The sequence below is a fragment of the Amblyomma americanum genome, chromosome 1 (genome assembly GCF_052857255.1).
Source record: "Amblyomma americanum isolate KBUSLIRL-KWMA chromosome 1, ASM5285725v1, whole genome shotgun sequence".
In the NCBI taxonomy this organism is placed as follows: domain Eukaryota; kingdom Metazoa; phylum Arthropoda; class Arachnida; order Ixodida; family Ixodidae; genus Amblyomma; species Amblyomma americanum.
The window spans coordinates 105898133-105912183 of record NC_135497.1 but is presented as its reverse complement, the minus strand read 5'-3'; the positions used below and the strand labels follow the sequence as shown (position 1 = coordinate 105912183).

Below are 14051 nucleotides of genomic sequence, written 5' to 3'. Positions count from 1 at the left end.
AAATGCGAGTGTGTTTTTTGTTGGCGACACATTACTAATTTCTTCAGTCACAGAACAAACCGCGAAAAAACTTGCAACAGACGCTTCACGAGAGTAAAGCTTTGGATCGAAAAGGTATAAAAACTAACCGCATCCTAAATCCAGGAGAAAACGGGTCTACGACCGTGTTGTCCGCACGATGACGGCGGCGGGGAAGGCAGAACCATCGAGGAAGGCAGAACATAACACTTTTTCGCAATGATTTTGCATGGTTTCGAGTTTGCGGTGTATTGCTACGGTTAGAAAGGCTGTCGGTGTCCTTACATACCACGCGAAAACTTATTAACCAAGTAGCGGCACTGATAAAGGGATTAAAGTCAGTGAACAAAAGGAGCTACGCTGGTAGATGAAGCTTGCTCTCGATCTGCACCCGGCGTTTGCATAAAGTAGCGGAATAATGCCATAAAAGGTAGAACTGCACTACTTAATCCAATGGTCCCGTTGTCTCACCGCGCTCTTGGGTTCCCCACTTTGTGAATTCTTTCTAGTGACCGACTGTAACTCGCACTCAACAGTCAGCAAGTTATGGCATACACCTGAAGGATATGAATTTTTTTGCCTTAAAACAAAATTATAAAAAAATGAATTCGGCGCACATTCACCGTTTACTTTTACGGTTCAAACAAAATACTCCCACACCTACTTACAAAATACAAATGGTGGGCAGGGGACATATTTTGTCCGTATTAATTGTTTCGCCTCTTTACTACTGGTTAGACCCCGGCGGCCGATTTGACTACAGGCTATCAGGTCTGGCGTCACAGGCGACAGCTACGAGTGATAAGAAGACAAAGAATGAATGGAGAGAAGGATAATTACAAGCTATGGCCCTTGCTATGTTTGCTATAGTTCTGCCACAAAACTTTGTAACTTTTGTTCACAAAAAGATTTACTTGCCCCCTTGCAGCAGTGGTGCAGGAGTGGTTTTCAATCAGTGAAACAGGCCATTCTGAGACTTAGACTCAAGGAGAACGCGTCAAAGCTTGCGGCGCCGGCATTTCTTAAACACATACAACCCGAGAACGATCAACTTACTCTGATGTTGATTTCCCAAATTGTACTCCATTAATTCTCAACGTCGTTCTATATCACCTTGGAGACTCAGAACTGAGTGAATAGTCTGCTAGCCAAGAAAAAATTGACATATTGACTGACTGCTCAAGCTTCAAAGAAAGATGCAGAACTGAGAAAAGTAGTTTGAAACAAACCTGATTATTGCAGAATATATATATATATATATATATATATATATATATATATATATATATATATATATATATATATATATATATATATATATATATATATATATATATATAAGCAAGAAACTATTTCGTTTTATGGGTTTAATACTTGAGCTGCTCAGTGAGCCTTTACATTTTGACGTTATGCAACGTCTTCTGTGGCTCATGTTACTTGACGCAGATTTGAAGGTTGAGCATACAAAGCTTAACGGTATTTTCTAAAAGTATATATGATGGAAGGATAGGAATGCATGTGCGATATATATGCTTCCTCGCCTGGCCCTTCTTTTCGAAAAGACGCAAGCAGGCTTCGCAAGGAGAGTAGGCGGCTTTTTTATACACATACGGGACGTTGCCGTGGCCAAGTTGAAGGTGAAATGCGAATCTAAAAATAGCGGGCAGTCTGGCGCCGCACCTTGGATGCCTTTAAGGAAAGTTGGCTCTATCTTGAAGATGAACTACACTTTTGTTCTCAAAAGAACATTACGGTGACGGCCATTTGGGTGCATTTTCAGTATGCTTCAACTACACAGTTAATCGTAATTTCTCTGTCTCGACTAAACGCAAGTCATTATAAAAACTGGATGAATTTTGTGTCTGCGGAAGAAACCTCGTCCATTCATTAGTATGGCATCCTAGTCACTAGCAGAAGCAGCATAGTGTATCGATCGTTTGAGCCTGCTGCACTTGGTCATGCAGACCGATATGACATCACATCCGCGTCTGCAACGGAGCATGTAAGTGTGCAGGCAGAGGATTAGCTTGGCGCTCACACGCCACGCGTTGAGAGGCGTGTCGTGCATACGTTTGCATGCGTGCTCTACTGGTGACAAGGAGTTACGGTGACTTCAGTATGGAAAGTCGGTCGTTGTCGGCCTCTTCCGAAGACCGTGGGAGCCAATGTCGATTCAGAGAGGATAGGAAAGGGCAATTAATTGCGAAGAGGTTATGAGGCCAAGTAATAGCCTTCGGGCACTCGAGCTCAGTCGCATCTAGTCTACGAAGAGAAGGAGGTATTGACGGAAGTAATGCGCAGTAACTGGCGCGCGACGCGCAAACTGCGTACTGACGACTGAAGCTTGGTCGAGCGTTGCGCTGCGCGGAGGAAGAGGCAACTAGGAGAGCAAAGGCGCGTGCATTATTGCAGTCGCCTCATCCAACAGTGCGCGCTCATTCAGTGTTATATATGACACGTGCACACACAGAAAACAAACTTTGAAAAATACGATGCTAAGACACGTGAGCACGGCTATCGCCTGTAAAGGTAGCTTTAATATAAAAGGGAACCGTAAATCTGCACAAAATAATGAATTTTGTTTTTTAATTCTTCACCAATTTCTACACAGGCTAATTTTTCGTAACCTTCTGAAGTTGAAGAATACCGACGATCATTGGGATCCCCATTCAGTGGCGGTTAATTATTTTAGAATGATTGAGATTCTGTCTATTCTACATTAAAAACACCATCGCCTAGATCCGCGGATAAAATGTTAGTAAATGTTCATAACCGCACGGTTTTTCACAGATATTTGCAAACAGTGAGTTACAGCTTTAGTAAAGATGCATTGTACGTCTTTCCTTTTACACTCCTAGTGCTGCGAAGGTCTGAAAAGAAGGGAAAAAAAGTCGTTCATACTTGACGTAACTTTTATGCTTGTGCGCGAAATTTTTGACGGACTGTCGCCATATCACTTGTACGAATTGATATACCTCGTTTTTGTCGTCACCTTCCGTTAATAATGTGCAAAAAGAATTCCTCACACACGCCAGTTGGCCGTCGTCCTGGTTGCGTTAGGCAAGCGGAACGTTTGTTGAAGCACAAGCCAGCCAGCGTGCTGTAATAGCGCGCTGTTGTGGGATCGTAACGCGCGAACTAATAGTGTAGCACCAAAATTTCAGTTCGCTCGGCTGTGTCAGAACATGAAAGCTTTGGCTTAAAGAGAGAACTGTCATCTGCCGCAGACGCTCTAACAGCACGCAGAGTCTCGGTTGAGACTCGCCAAAACGCGTCCGTTTACGTTACCGATCCGGTGCTGTGACACGCACGCTCAAGACATCATAATATTCTCTATAGTTCGTATTTATTCCCCTGTGTCACGCCAGTGAAACACCACTGACTACAAGGATTGCCTGACGGACCTATGCGCATGCGTCATTATCGTGTGCAGTTCTTGGCCTCGCGAAGGCAGTGGTCATGCTCGCCCCTCCCCTCCCCCCATTTTCTGTTTACACTCTCACATCTAAATGCGCTTGCGGAACCGGCCACACATCACACCCGTGGCTTTGTGCGCACGAGCAAGATGCCATTAGGGCCCATGTACATCGTACAAGAAAGATGAGGATATGATGAAGACGGCTATGGCATACAGACAATATTTCGTGACACATGGCCTGCATGAATCCGGCTTCCCAGCAGCTTCATATTATTATTGGTTGTGGTGGTGGATAGTTTTTCATACGTATTGCTTCTTGTCGCGCTTGATTTCAACTTTGCAAAGGCAGTAAAAGTTTGGTTTATGGTTTATGAGGGTTTAACGTCCCAAAGCGACTCAGGCTATGAGAGACGCCGTAGTGAAGGGCTCCGGATAATTCCGACCACTTGGGGTTCTTTAACGTGCACTGACATCGCACAGTACACGGGCCTCGAATTTCGCCTCCATCGAAATTCGGCCACCGCGGCCGGGATAGAGCCCGCGTCTTTTGGGTCACCAGCCGAGCTCCATAACCATTGAGCCACCGCGGAGGCCCTGGTAAAAAGTGATGGCTTGTTTTACTTTAAGGTAGATTAAAGCGGGCGCAACATATAATGGCTGGTTCAGTACCCTTAAAATCCTGACCCCTTTCATGTATTCAAAGAACGCTCGGTCTTTTACCGAATACTGCAAAAGCAAATGCCCTGGACCGGGAATTCAGGAAGGCTGGCGAAAACAGGATATATTAACCGCGACTTCCACTTCAACCGTCATTTCGTTATACGTCTATAGCTTCTGCTCCAATACCGCAACCATTTCGCTTGAAGAAATCGTTCCAGGACCGCGCCAAATGCGAAAGGGGAATCCTCTCCGCTCAGGGCGCGCACGCAGCTAGGCACGGGATACGCGCAGCAGCGGCGAGCGCGCGCCGCTGCCCAGCCGGCGGCTGCGGGCAAATATTGTCGGCCAGCGCGCGCGCTATTTTGCCCGCGCATCGGGCCGTCGACTTCCGGCGTTGCGGCGGCCCGAGCACGGATCCAGGTCGTCTGCTCACTGTCGTGCGCGCCGGAGGCCGCCCTGTTTGGATGCAAGCGCCGGAAATATCCGCCACCAGACGGATCGAGCGGCCGGAGCTCCCGATCCTCCGCCGCGGTGAATTATTGCTCTGCTGAGGCAGAAAACTCCGCGGATGGATCAACCGCTCTCTCCGAGCGCGCGAGGGAGATAAGGGCGAGCGCGGTGGCTCGCGTCCAAATGGGCTGCCGTCGATAGCCGGCTGGCGAGGATCCGGGCTCTCCATGACGTGCAAAGGGTTCGCTCCTTGGAGCGCTCCCTGGAAGACGGTCGCCCGTGCGCCCCACCCCCATTCACGCCGCGGACGGTCGCCGCGCCGCGGCCGGAAATGGAAATGGCCCGCACGCTTTCGACGACGCCCCGCTGCGGCTGCGGCAACGTCGTGGCCGCCACACCCGCGGGCTGCACAGCTTGCGCGTGCCCGACTCTGAACGGGCGCGGCCACGGGGAACCGAAACTGCCGAGAGCAACGTCTGGGAAGCCGCGAACCTTGCGCGGCTCTCGATAGACGGCGAATCTTTCCCGCTGCTTCGAAATGAACTGCCGTTATTTCTTAGGAAACCAGATCCAGCAATGCATCACAGCGCAGAACCTATGCATTTTGAAAAAAAAAAAAACTTATATACAAACTCTGTATTGTGGTATATTCGTGTTATTTTACCGGATACGCGAATTGAAATCAGGATGTCTATTGATTTATTGTGAGCTCGATTTGCGATATTATCTGTCCGGTAGCCCACGCACAGTTCACATCAATCAAGTCTGCAGTCAGTACAAGTCGTGATATCTTTTCTGAATACTCACTAGCGTAAGACAAGGAATTCCGTCTAAGCGATTAAAATTTGTCCGCATTTAACTAGGCGCTCAGCTCTCCTATTATCCAGCCGTGTCGGCGTTTCGTAACGCGTCCACAAGGATCCTCCTTGCGTATCTTCGGCCAGTTCAATGTAGAAATGAGTTCTGGAGCACTGCTCCACTCGTGAGTTGTGTACTATTTTGGTTATGCGTACGTGTTAAAGAGATGGAAAATTACCATTGATAAACTGAGGTCAGAAAGAAAAACCCTAAATCTACAAACTCTGTATTATGGTATATTCATGTTATTTCACTGCTAGTATGTGCTATCGGGGACAAAAGTTTGCGGGAAGCGAGTTCTTGAAAAAACGTTAGTTGTAGCTCCACTTCTTTACCCAGTCACCTGATATTGTATGAGAGTATTAAAGGCCTAAATGTTCCTTCCCCTGGTAACCATGTCAGGCGAAATGATAGCGAGGTGGAGATACAACAAACCTTTTTCCAAGAACTAGTGTCCCGCAAACTTTTGTCCCCGAAAGTACTTTGTAAGTGACACAGACTGTTGTCAGTACTTTGTTTCCTGAAAATGACATCGAGGTAATACATAAGGGAACTACGCACTTTGAGTAGGGTTTCGGTGGCAACGCTCTAAGGAAAATTTCCCACTAAACTTGAAGATAAACTGCCGTTGTAGTGCTGCACTTAACTAACACCGCTGAACTCTCATCATTAGTGCCGGTCACTCGGCAAGCTCGTCACCTTCGCATGGCGCCTGGCGTGATTAGTTCCCTGAACCGCTGACTTCGTGTGCACATACGATAAATATGAATCACGTGAGCAACCTGGACGCGTCAGTATCTCCCTTCCATTTTGCGGCCAGGTATCCTCGTCGGGATTAGGACGCTGCGATTGCGTGCCCTGGAAAACCTGCCTTTACACTTCACTTCGTTTTTCCTTCCGTTTGGGCGACAGGGCACCCAAACCGCGCATTCCCAACCAGAGAGTGAGTTTCGCTCAAGACACGTGAATTGCGCGTAGCTGACTTCGCGTTTTTGACCAGCAGGATCGACAACCGGGCGAGTTGCTGGCGCACTCTTTTTTTTTCTAATTAACAACGCTAAGGGCGACACACGTAGTAGGAGAAAACCCCAGCGCCTGCCTTGTGGTTTTCTTCTGCGTCTTCCACATCGGCGCCATTGCTTTTTAAAATGCCTTTTTTTTTGTCCGTCTCCAGTCACCGACAATGTTCGATCGATGAAATGCGGCTGTTTTCAAAAATGAACTGTCACTGTTACTGCTTTGTTACTTCAACTGAGCACTTCAGATTCGTTACATCTGGCATGTGCAAAAACCGTAAGGCACTTCTTTCACAAGCCACGTAAGCAGATGCTTATGAACACGAGCATATACATTAGACACCCAGATGTCCATACAAATTCGCACCTACTGCTGGCTGCTCCCACTCTTATCAGTTGCTCAGGAACGCGCAACGGTTTACAGCGATCTTTCACAATCAATTGGTGCAGGGCCCAGTATCGAAGACTAAAAAAAAAGAAGAAACACAGAAGACAGAATAACGTCTCATGAAGGAGCAGCCACAGGAAGCCGCTTCGAAGTTGCGCATGCCAACTGGCCGCCTTCACGTGGCACGCACTCATGCGCCGTGACTCGCGCCTTGACGCCATATTCTTGCTTGGCACACCGTTGTTGTCGCTGCCGCGCGAAGCTGTTCTGATTCGACGCTTCGCGATGTCCGACAGAGCCCGCACCGCTGCGACCTCAACGCCTCGGGAGTCGACGCCCATCTTGGGCAGGGTAGAACGGCGCGACCAGACGCCGTGCGCCGACAGCTTCTCCGCGAGCCCCGAGTGTCGCGTCCATGTGCCCAAAGCGTACCGGGAGCCTGGCGACGAAGAGGAGGACGTGCCGCTCAGCCCGGCGCCCACCAACGTGACGACGAGCAGCGGGCCCATCTGCCGCATCTGCCACGAAGGGGACCACGGACTGCCGCTGCTGTCCATCTGTCTCTGCTCGGGCACCATGGGCCTGGTGCACCTGTTTTGCCTCGAGCACTGGCTCAGCGCCAGTGGCAGCGAAACCTGCGAGATCTGCCACTACCGCTTCAACGTGGAGCGCCGGCCCCGGCGCTTTTGCGAGTGGCTGCGTAGCGCCAGCGTGCGCCGCGGCCTCCTCGGCGACGTGATGTGCTTCGGTCTCCTGTCGCCGCTGGCGTTCCTCTGCGGCGTGCTCTGCCTGCACGGCGCCGCGCAGCAGATGCTGCAGCAGCGGCTCTGGGAGTCCATCGGACTCACCACGCTCGCCTTCCTGCTCTTCACCGTGTACAGCGCGTGGGCGGTGCTCACGTTCCGCTACCACTACCGCAGCTGGAGGAAGTGGCGCGAGGCCAACCCCTACGTGAAGGTCGTGGACGCGCCGCGCCAATTCCAGGACCTGCCCGAGAACGCAGGCAAGAAGACGGAGGTGACCGTACCGCATGTCGCGGTCCGACTGCCGCTGGCTGGCAGAAGCACCCTGCCTTCGGGATCGGGCCTCGACTCGTCCTTCGAGCTCTACTCTCCCAACACCGTGGCGTCCGGCAGCACTGCGTGGGAATACTGCACGTCGCGGCTGTGAGGAAAGAGCCACATACTTTTAATGTAATGTTTTTTTTCCCCCATCGCTCAGTGAGTGCTTTTGTTTCCCCTGTTGCCCGAACTACACATTTTGAGGACTTTTTTTTTTCCATTGTGGAGTGAGCGCTCTTCTATTTTTTTCAGCATTGCCTGGACAGCACATTTTGGAAGCACAATGTGTACTGCGGCAATAAAGCGCTCCGCAGTGACCGCGGTTTGCACAGAGTGACCAATTTTTCCAGCTTCGCTGCTGTTCAAACAGCACGCGCCTACGTTTATAGTGGTCTGCGCTTAGCCAGCTTTTCTGGCAGTACCGTAGTGGGCAGATTTGCTGTGACAGCTGCACATGACGCAGCTGCGACTGCTGTTCCCCTGCAGTCCCTTTATTCGTAGCGTGGACACGGGAACAAATTACAAATTCGCTGAACGATTCATCCTGGATAGCTTTTGCACATACCAGGCTGGGGGCCGGATGGTCTGTTTTTCTTTTCGCTGGCAGCTTGCGATACTGGCACGAAGTGCGAAGCTGTGAAAGCGGAGCATAACAGATCATTTCGGCACAGCTCATACCGTCCAAACAGCGCACGTGTTTGACATTCGTGTAGGCTTCAGCACTTAGTTGCGATAATCCTTACCACGTCATTCGGGAAACAACCTGAGTGTGCTTTCTCTAAATTGCGTTTGAACTTAGTTGGCCTCAGTGCCATAGTATTTTTGAGAACCGCACGCCAACAAAAAGACTACGGAAGTGTTAGGTTAATCTAGAATGCATTGTTTTTGGGACCTTACTTGAACTTTGTCTTTTTGTAGCACAATAGCTCAGACTAAACGTGCTTTAGTAGACGCGCACTGGCTCCTGCATGGCGACTTGGCAGCTGAGGGGAAATTTTTTGAATTGACGAGATGCATCTCTGTTTCGGGGGTACGGAGCGGGCGCTTATGCAAGTTTTCAAGAATTCTCTCGATCGCATGACGTGCACTGGCACTTCCATAGCGAATTTACGCGCAAATCTAAAATATGCCATGTAAAAAAAAATGGAGCAATAGTCCTACCTCGTGTTTTACATGTTGCCCTCATTCAGTGGTAGCCTGTTTCTTTTTAGTTTAGCAGCAAAAAAACTGTTATAGGGAGCCTAGCCCCAGCAAGGCTTCAGCGTATAGGCGTGGAAAAGCCACAGCTACAACCCCGAACGAGCGGTCCTCACGCGTCCGTGGCCACTTCGTCTTTGTGGTCACGCGGGCTGGGCTATTAATTGTTCCTTGAGGACGAAAACAGCGCAAAAAATAGAATCAGCGGGAGACCAGATAGAACCAGCACGAACGGTTACTAGCAAATGAATGCATTTATTGCGTGAAATTAATAAATACATGCCTGTGAAGAAATCACGCACAAAAAGGAAAAAAAAATTGATGGCCTAGCCTTGGTAGGCCAGGATATACGTAGCGTAAGCGCGGCGACATCTGGTTCGGAAGAGTTAATATATGAAAGGCACGCATTCACTCATCATCATCATCATCATCATCCTGACTACACCCACTGCAGGGGAAAGCCCTCACCCATGTCTCTTCAATTAACCCCGTCCTTTGCCAGCTGCGCCCACCCTATGCCTGCAAACTTCCTAATCTCATCCGCCCGCCTAACCTTCTGCCACTCCCTGCTACGCTTGCCTTCCCATGGAATCCACTCCGTTACCCTTAAGGACCAGCGGTTATCTTGCGTTCGCAGTACATGCCCTGCCCAAGTCCATTTCTTCCTCTTGATTTCGACTAGGATGTCATTAACACGTGTTTGTTCCCTCACCCACTCTGCCCGCTTCCGGTCTCTTAACGTTACACCTATCATTTTCCTTTCCATGGCTCGCTGCGCTGTCCCTAACTTAAGCTGAACTCTCTTCGTTAGCCTCCACGTTTCTGCCCCATAGGTGAGTAACGGTAGGATACAGCTGTTGTACACTTTTCTCTTGAGGGATATTGGTAACCTGCTATTCATGATCTGAGAGAACCTGCCATATTTGCTCCACCCCATTCGGCTAGTTTAACTATCTTATCCATATTGCTGATGGCATTGCCCTCCTTGTCTCTTGACGCATACATCTTGTTTTTCCCTGTGCCTAGTTTCCTATTCACCGCTTTTAGGCTGCCTCCGTTCTTTAGAGCATGCTCGATTCTCTCCATATTTAACTTCCTTATGTCGGATACCTTGCGCTTATTTATTTTGCGCCTTTATTCATGGTTAAACATCGAGCCGTCGTGGCGGAGGGGAAGAGGAAGCCGTTCTGAACGGCTGTGTGTTGAAATGCTCCTGGCTGGAAACAGCGCATCAGCTGTTGGCCGAGGTCTCCCGTCACCTAAAGTTGACACGGGCTCGTACAAAGTTGTCCTCCCTCGACTACCTACCGGTAATGTTGTCCTCAACACCGTCTTTCTGCATGCTGACCTCAAGGGTCGCCCATACCGTGCTCCCGACTTCCGAGACGTGCTCACGCAGATTGTGGACCTCCGTGACATTCTGTGTATTGACCAGTACCAAATGAGCAGTGGCGATGCCCCGGAATGGAGCACCTGGAAACAGCGAACCGTGAAATCTCGCTCACGCTTAAGGACGGAGTGCCAGCAAGTACAGTTCCTCACACATTCAACGTTTTCGGGGTACAAGCTTTAGTTGTGATCTCAGGCAGGAATCCGCTGTGTCTTCTTTGTTACCCTGTAGGCCACATACGGCGTAAAATCAAATCATATTTTATTCTCCAGCAAGTATCTGGATGGTCACCTGGGCTAAAAGCTGTACGACCAGCTTGACGAAGGCCCAGGAAACCATTACATGGCAGCAGCAGACAGAGCGAAATAACAATTAATGAACAATACAGAAGTGGTCATCAATAAATAAATAGAAATGAAATTATACAGCGTATGCATGAGAGCAGCACAACAGAAATAAGCTAACAGAATGTTTATCAATAATGAATGAATGCAAAAAAAAGAGTACAGTAATAATAAATTTTCTCATACGACATATGAAGAAATACAGATTACATTTTCACAAAGTATATTCGCAGTTGTTTTGGACTAAATCCAGCAGTGTTTTTATATTTATTAAGAAAAAAATGGCAGATTGTGAGCCAAGTATTGCAGCTTGTAATCAATTCGAAACTGTGGTAAGGACCAAATATAAGTACGAGTGTTAACTGTTGGTGTACGATATTCAAGGGAAGCAAGTGTCGTACGCCTCGACGCACCAGTGCCGACGCTTCGGGCACACAGTAGACAACTGTGTTATGAGTTACGCTGACAGGTTACGCCAGGGCAACTGGACACATGAGGATGAAGTGCTGTCAGAACACATTATGAATGTGTTGGATGTTGTGGAAGCGTCGGGTGAACTGAGTCATGAGCTCCATGCAGAAGATGGACCAAAGGCTTCTGCACCGAATGACGGCAAGGGTCCGCCTGCAAGTATGGACAAACAGGATTACCCGTCTCCAGACCCAAAGCCACCGGACCCGGGACCGCTCGGGTCTGCTACTTTGAGTCCTGTGCTTGCTACTCAGGAGCCACCTGCCACCCAACGATCATGAGAGCAGGACACCCCTGCTGTAGAGTCAGTGGAGGCACTTCAGACAGTGAATTTGCGACATGCCTTCTGCGCCCGCGATGACCCTTCGTCGCCCGAGTGCAGCAGTGTGTCGCCTGAAGTGTCAGCTTCTAGTGTGTTCGGTGCCCCGTCGGCTGTCAGCGTGGTTGCGAGCGACGTGGTCCACTCGGCTTCATGGGCCGAAGCCTTGGCTGTCTCTGAAGAGGCGATGGACAACAGCGCACCTTTGAAGCGTCCTGCAGATGATGTGGTTTGTGTCGATGGCGATGTGCAGAAGGCACCTGGTGTGGTGGCATTGGGAAAGGTCACCTCAAAACGAAGGGCGATGTCTGCCCTACAGGCCGCCGATTTGCAGGCCGGCCGGCACAGTACAGGGGATAGCCTTCAATAAGACAAGCACGAAAAATGGCGGGCGTCACAGCATTTCAGGTCGCTACCCTTATTATTAGGGGTTTGCGTAATCGTCGAAGGCAACATCAGTTACGGCATCTTTTAAACAAATGGGGTGTGAGTGTGGCAGCCATCCAGGAAACCAAGCTGTCATCTGATGAGACTGAAGCTGCTGTCGAGCCTTTTTTGTCAGAATTCAATGTTATCGTTAGTCACTCGAGAGGCTTATCAGGTGGATGCATGCTATTCTTGGTCAACACACTGGGGATTACTGCCATGTCGTATAGCACAGATGATGACGGGCGACTTATCTGCTGTGACCGTCGCAATTTCGAGTGTGCAGTGGCGAATTGTTAGTGTTTATGCCCCTGTAAAGCAGCGTGATAGAAGGCGATTTTTCTTGTCATTAGTCGACCATTTGTCCACGGATCGTAAAGTTATGCTGTTGGGAGATTTCAATTCTGTTTGTAGGCATGAAGACCGAGCAGTGTTAAGTAAGCGATATGACCCTAGTGCTTCTTCACTTACTGATATGACATGCGAATACAACCTGGTGGATGCTGGGTAAGATAAGGGACATAACATTCATTTCACTCATTTTCAGTGCTCCTCTAGTGCTCGGCTTGACAGGATTTACATTTCAGCAGACATGTTATCCAGCGTTTTTCCTTACTGGGTGCTGCCCATATTCTTCAGTGATCACTGCGTGGTGTCTCTTCAGCTATAGAGCGGTACAGTCGGTGCATACTCCTTCCTCGATGGGAGCTGTGTAAACTGAATAGCTGCCTGCTCTGAGATGAAATCTTCGAATGTGCTGTATCTACTTACTTAAAGGACATGTGGTCACGCGGTGATCTCCCAGTTTTGCAAAAGTAGGACTTATTTAAACAAGAAACAAAAAACATTGTTATTGAGGCCTCAGCGAGAATTGCGTTTTTGAAGAGACATCACCTTCGAGAGCTCGGCCGTACTTTGGTTGAGCTACACGAGTTAGAGAGGATTAGTCCAAGTGCCTATGTAGAAGATATCACCGCCGTAAAAGCAGAGCTTAGCAGTTTGAAACCGAAAGATATAAAGGGGCCTCGATAAGATCTAGGACCTGTAGGTTTCTGGATGAGCAACCATCTCGTCGGGCCCTGAGTGATGAAAGGCAGACTGCTCTAGATAAAAAAATATTGGGAATTCAGTCTGGAGGTTGCGCTTACAGCGATGGTCCTGGTATTATTGAGGCTTTCTTTGACTATTATCAGAAGCTGTTCGGTGGTTTTGCGGGAAAAAAATATGACATCAGATTACAGTCACTTATTCGAAGCCTTTCCCCGACTTGACGATGAGCAGCGTGCTGTAGTGGAGGGGCCTATCACTTTGGACGAAATTAAATCTGCCATTTCTGACCTGACCGCTCAGAAATCTCCTGGGCCAGATGGCATTACTAGCGAGTTCTATAAAACATTTTCCACTTGCCTAGCGCCTATCTTGATGGAGGTTTCCAGGCTTCCTGCGATGTTTGTTTTTTGCCCCCCACTTTCTATTCTGGACATACTGTACTAGTTCCAAAAAGCACGGATTCAAATCGGTTGAAAACAGTTGAGGGATGTCGTCCAATTTCCCTCTGTAATGTAGATTACAAGCTTTTTGCAAAGGTTCTTTGCAATCGTCTGCAGCTGGTTGTCGCTCACTTAATAGGCCCGCATTAGGTCTGCGGTATCAGAGGCCGCAGCATCCAAACCCATATTCATATCGCACGTTCAGTAGTGGAGAAAGTATCAGATGAGATCGCACAAGTAGCTCTAATTCAGATTGACCTTGCCAAGGCCTTTGATAAATCATGAATTAAAAGACTAGCGCATATAACAAAGACACAGACATAGAAGTAGACAGGACGAGCGCTAGTCTTTTAATTCATGATGAATCACCAACTAGCCCAGCTTTCCGCCTTGATTGCCTTTGATAAAGTTCGTCACGATTTCTTGATTGCGGTCTTAGAGCACGCTAATAGTGGAGATGTTTTGCTTAGGGGCATAAGACTGTGCTATAAGGAGTCCTACAGAAGGCTAATTGTTAACGAAGAGCTAACCAAACCTATTTTATT

The 14051-nt window shown here is 48.7% G+C and overlaps 2 protein-coding genes across 2 annotated transcripts in view; both read left to right on the top strand.

Annotated features, from left to right (window-relative positions):
- LOC144113396 (forkhead box C1-B-like) overlaps positions 1 to 14051 on the top strand; it is a 117975-nt gene that overhangs the window by 60951 nt on the left and 42973 nt on the right. The gene's annotated exons all lie outside the window — the stretch shown is intronic.
- Positions 6867 to 8158, top strand: LOC144134808 (E3 ubiquitin-protein ligase MARCHF3-like). Its single transcript, XM_077667644.1, has one exon. The coding sequence runs from the start codon at positions 7001 to 7003 to the stop codon at positions 7976 to 7978; it is 978 nt and encodes a 325-aa protein (XP_077523770.1). The 5' UTR covers positions 6867 to 7000; the 3' UTR covers positions 7979 to 8158.

Bases quoted from the DNA above. Each gene is read 5' to 3' on its own strand.
- LOC144134808 (XM_077667644.1), top strand. From the start codon at position 7,001: ATGCGCCGTGACTCGCGCCTTGACGCCATATTCTTGCTTGGCACACCG.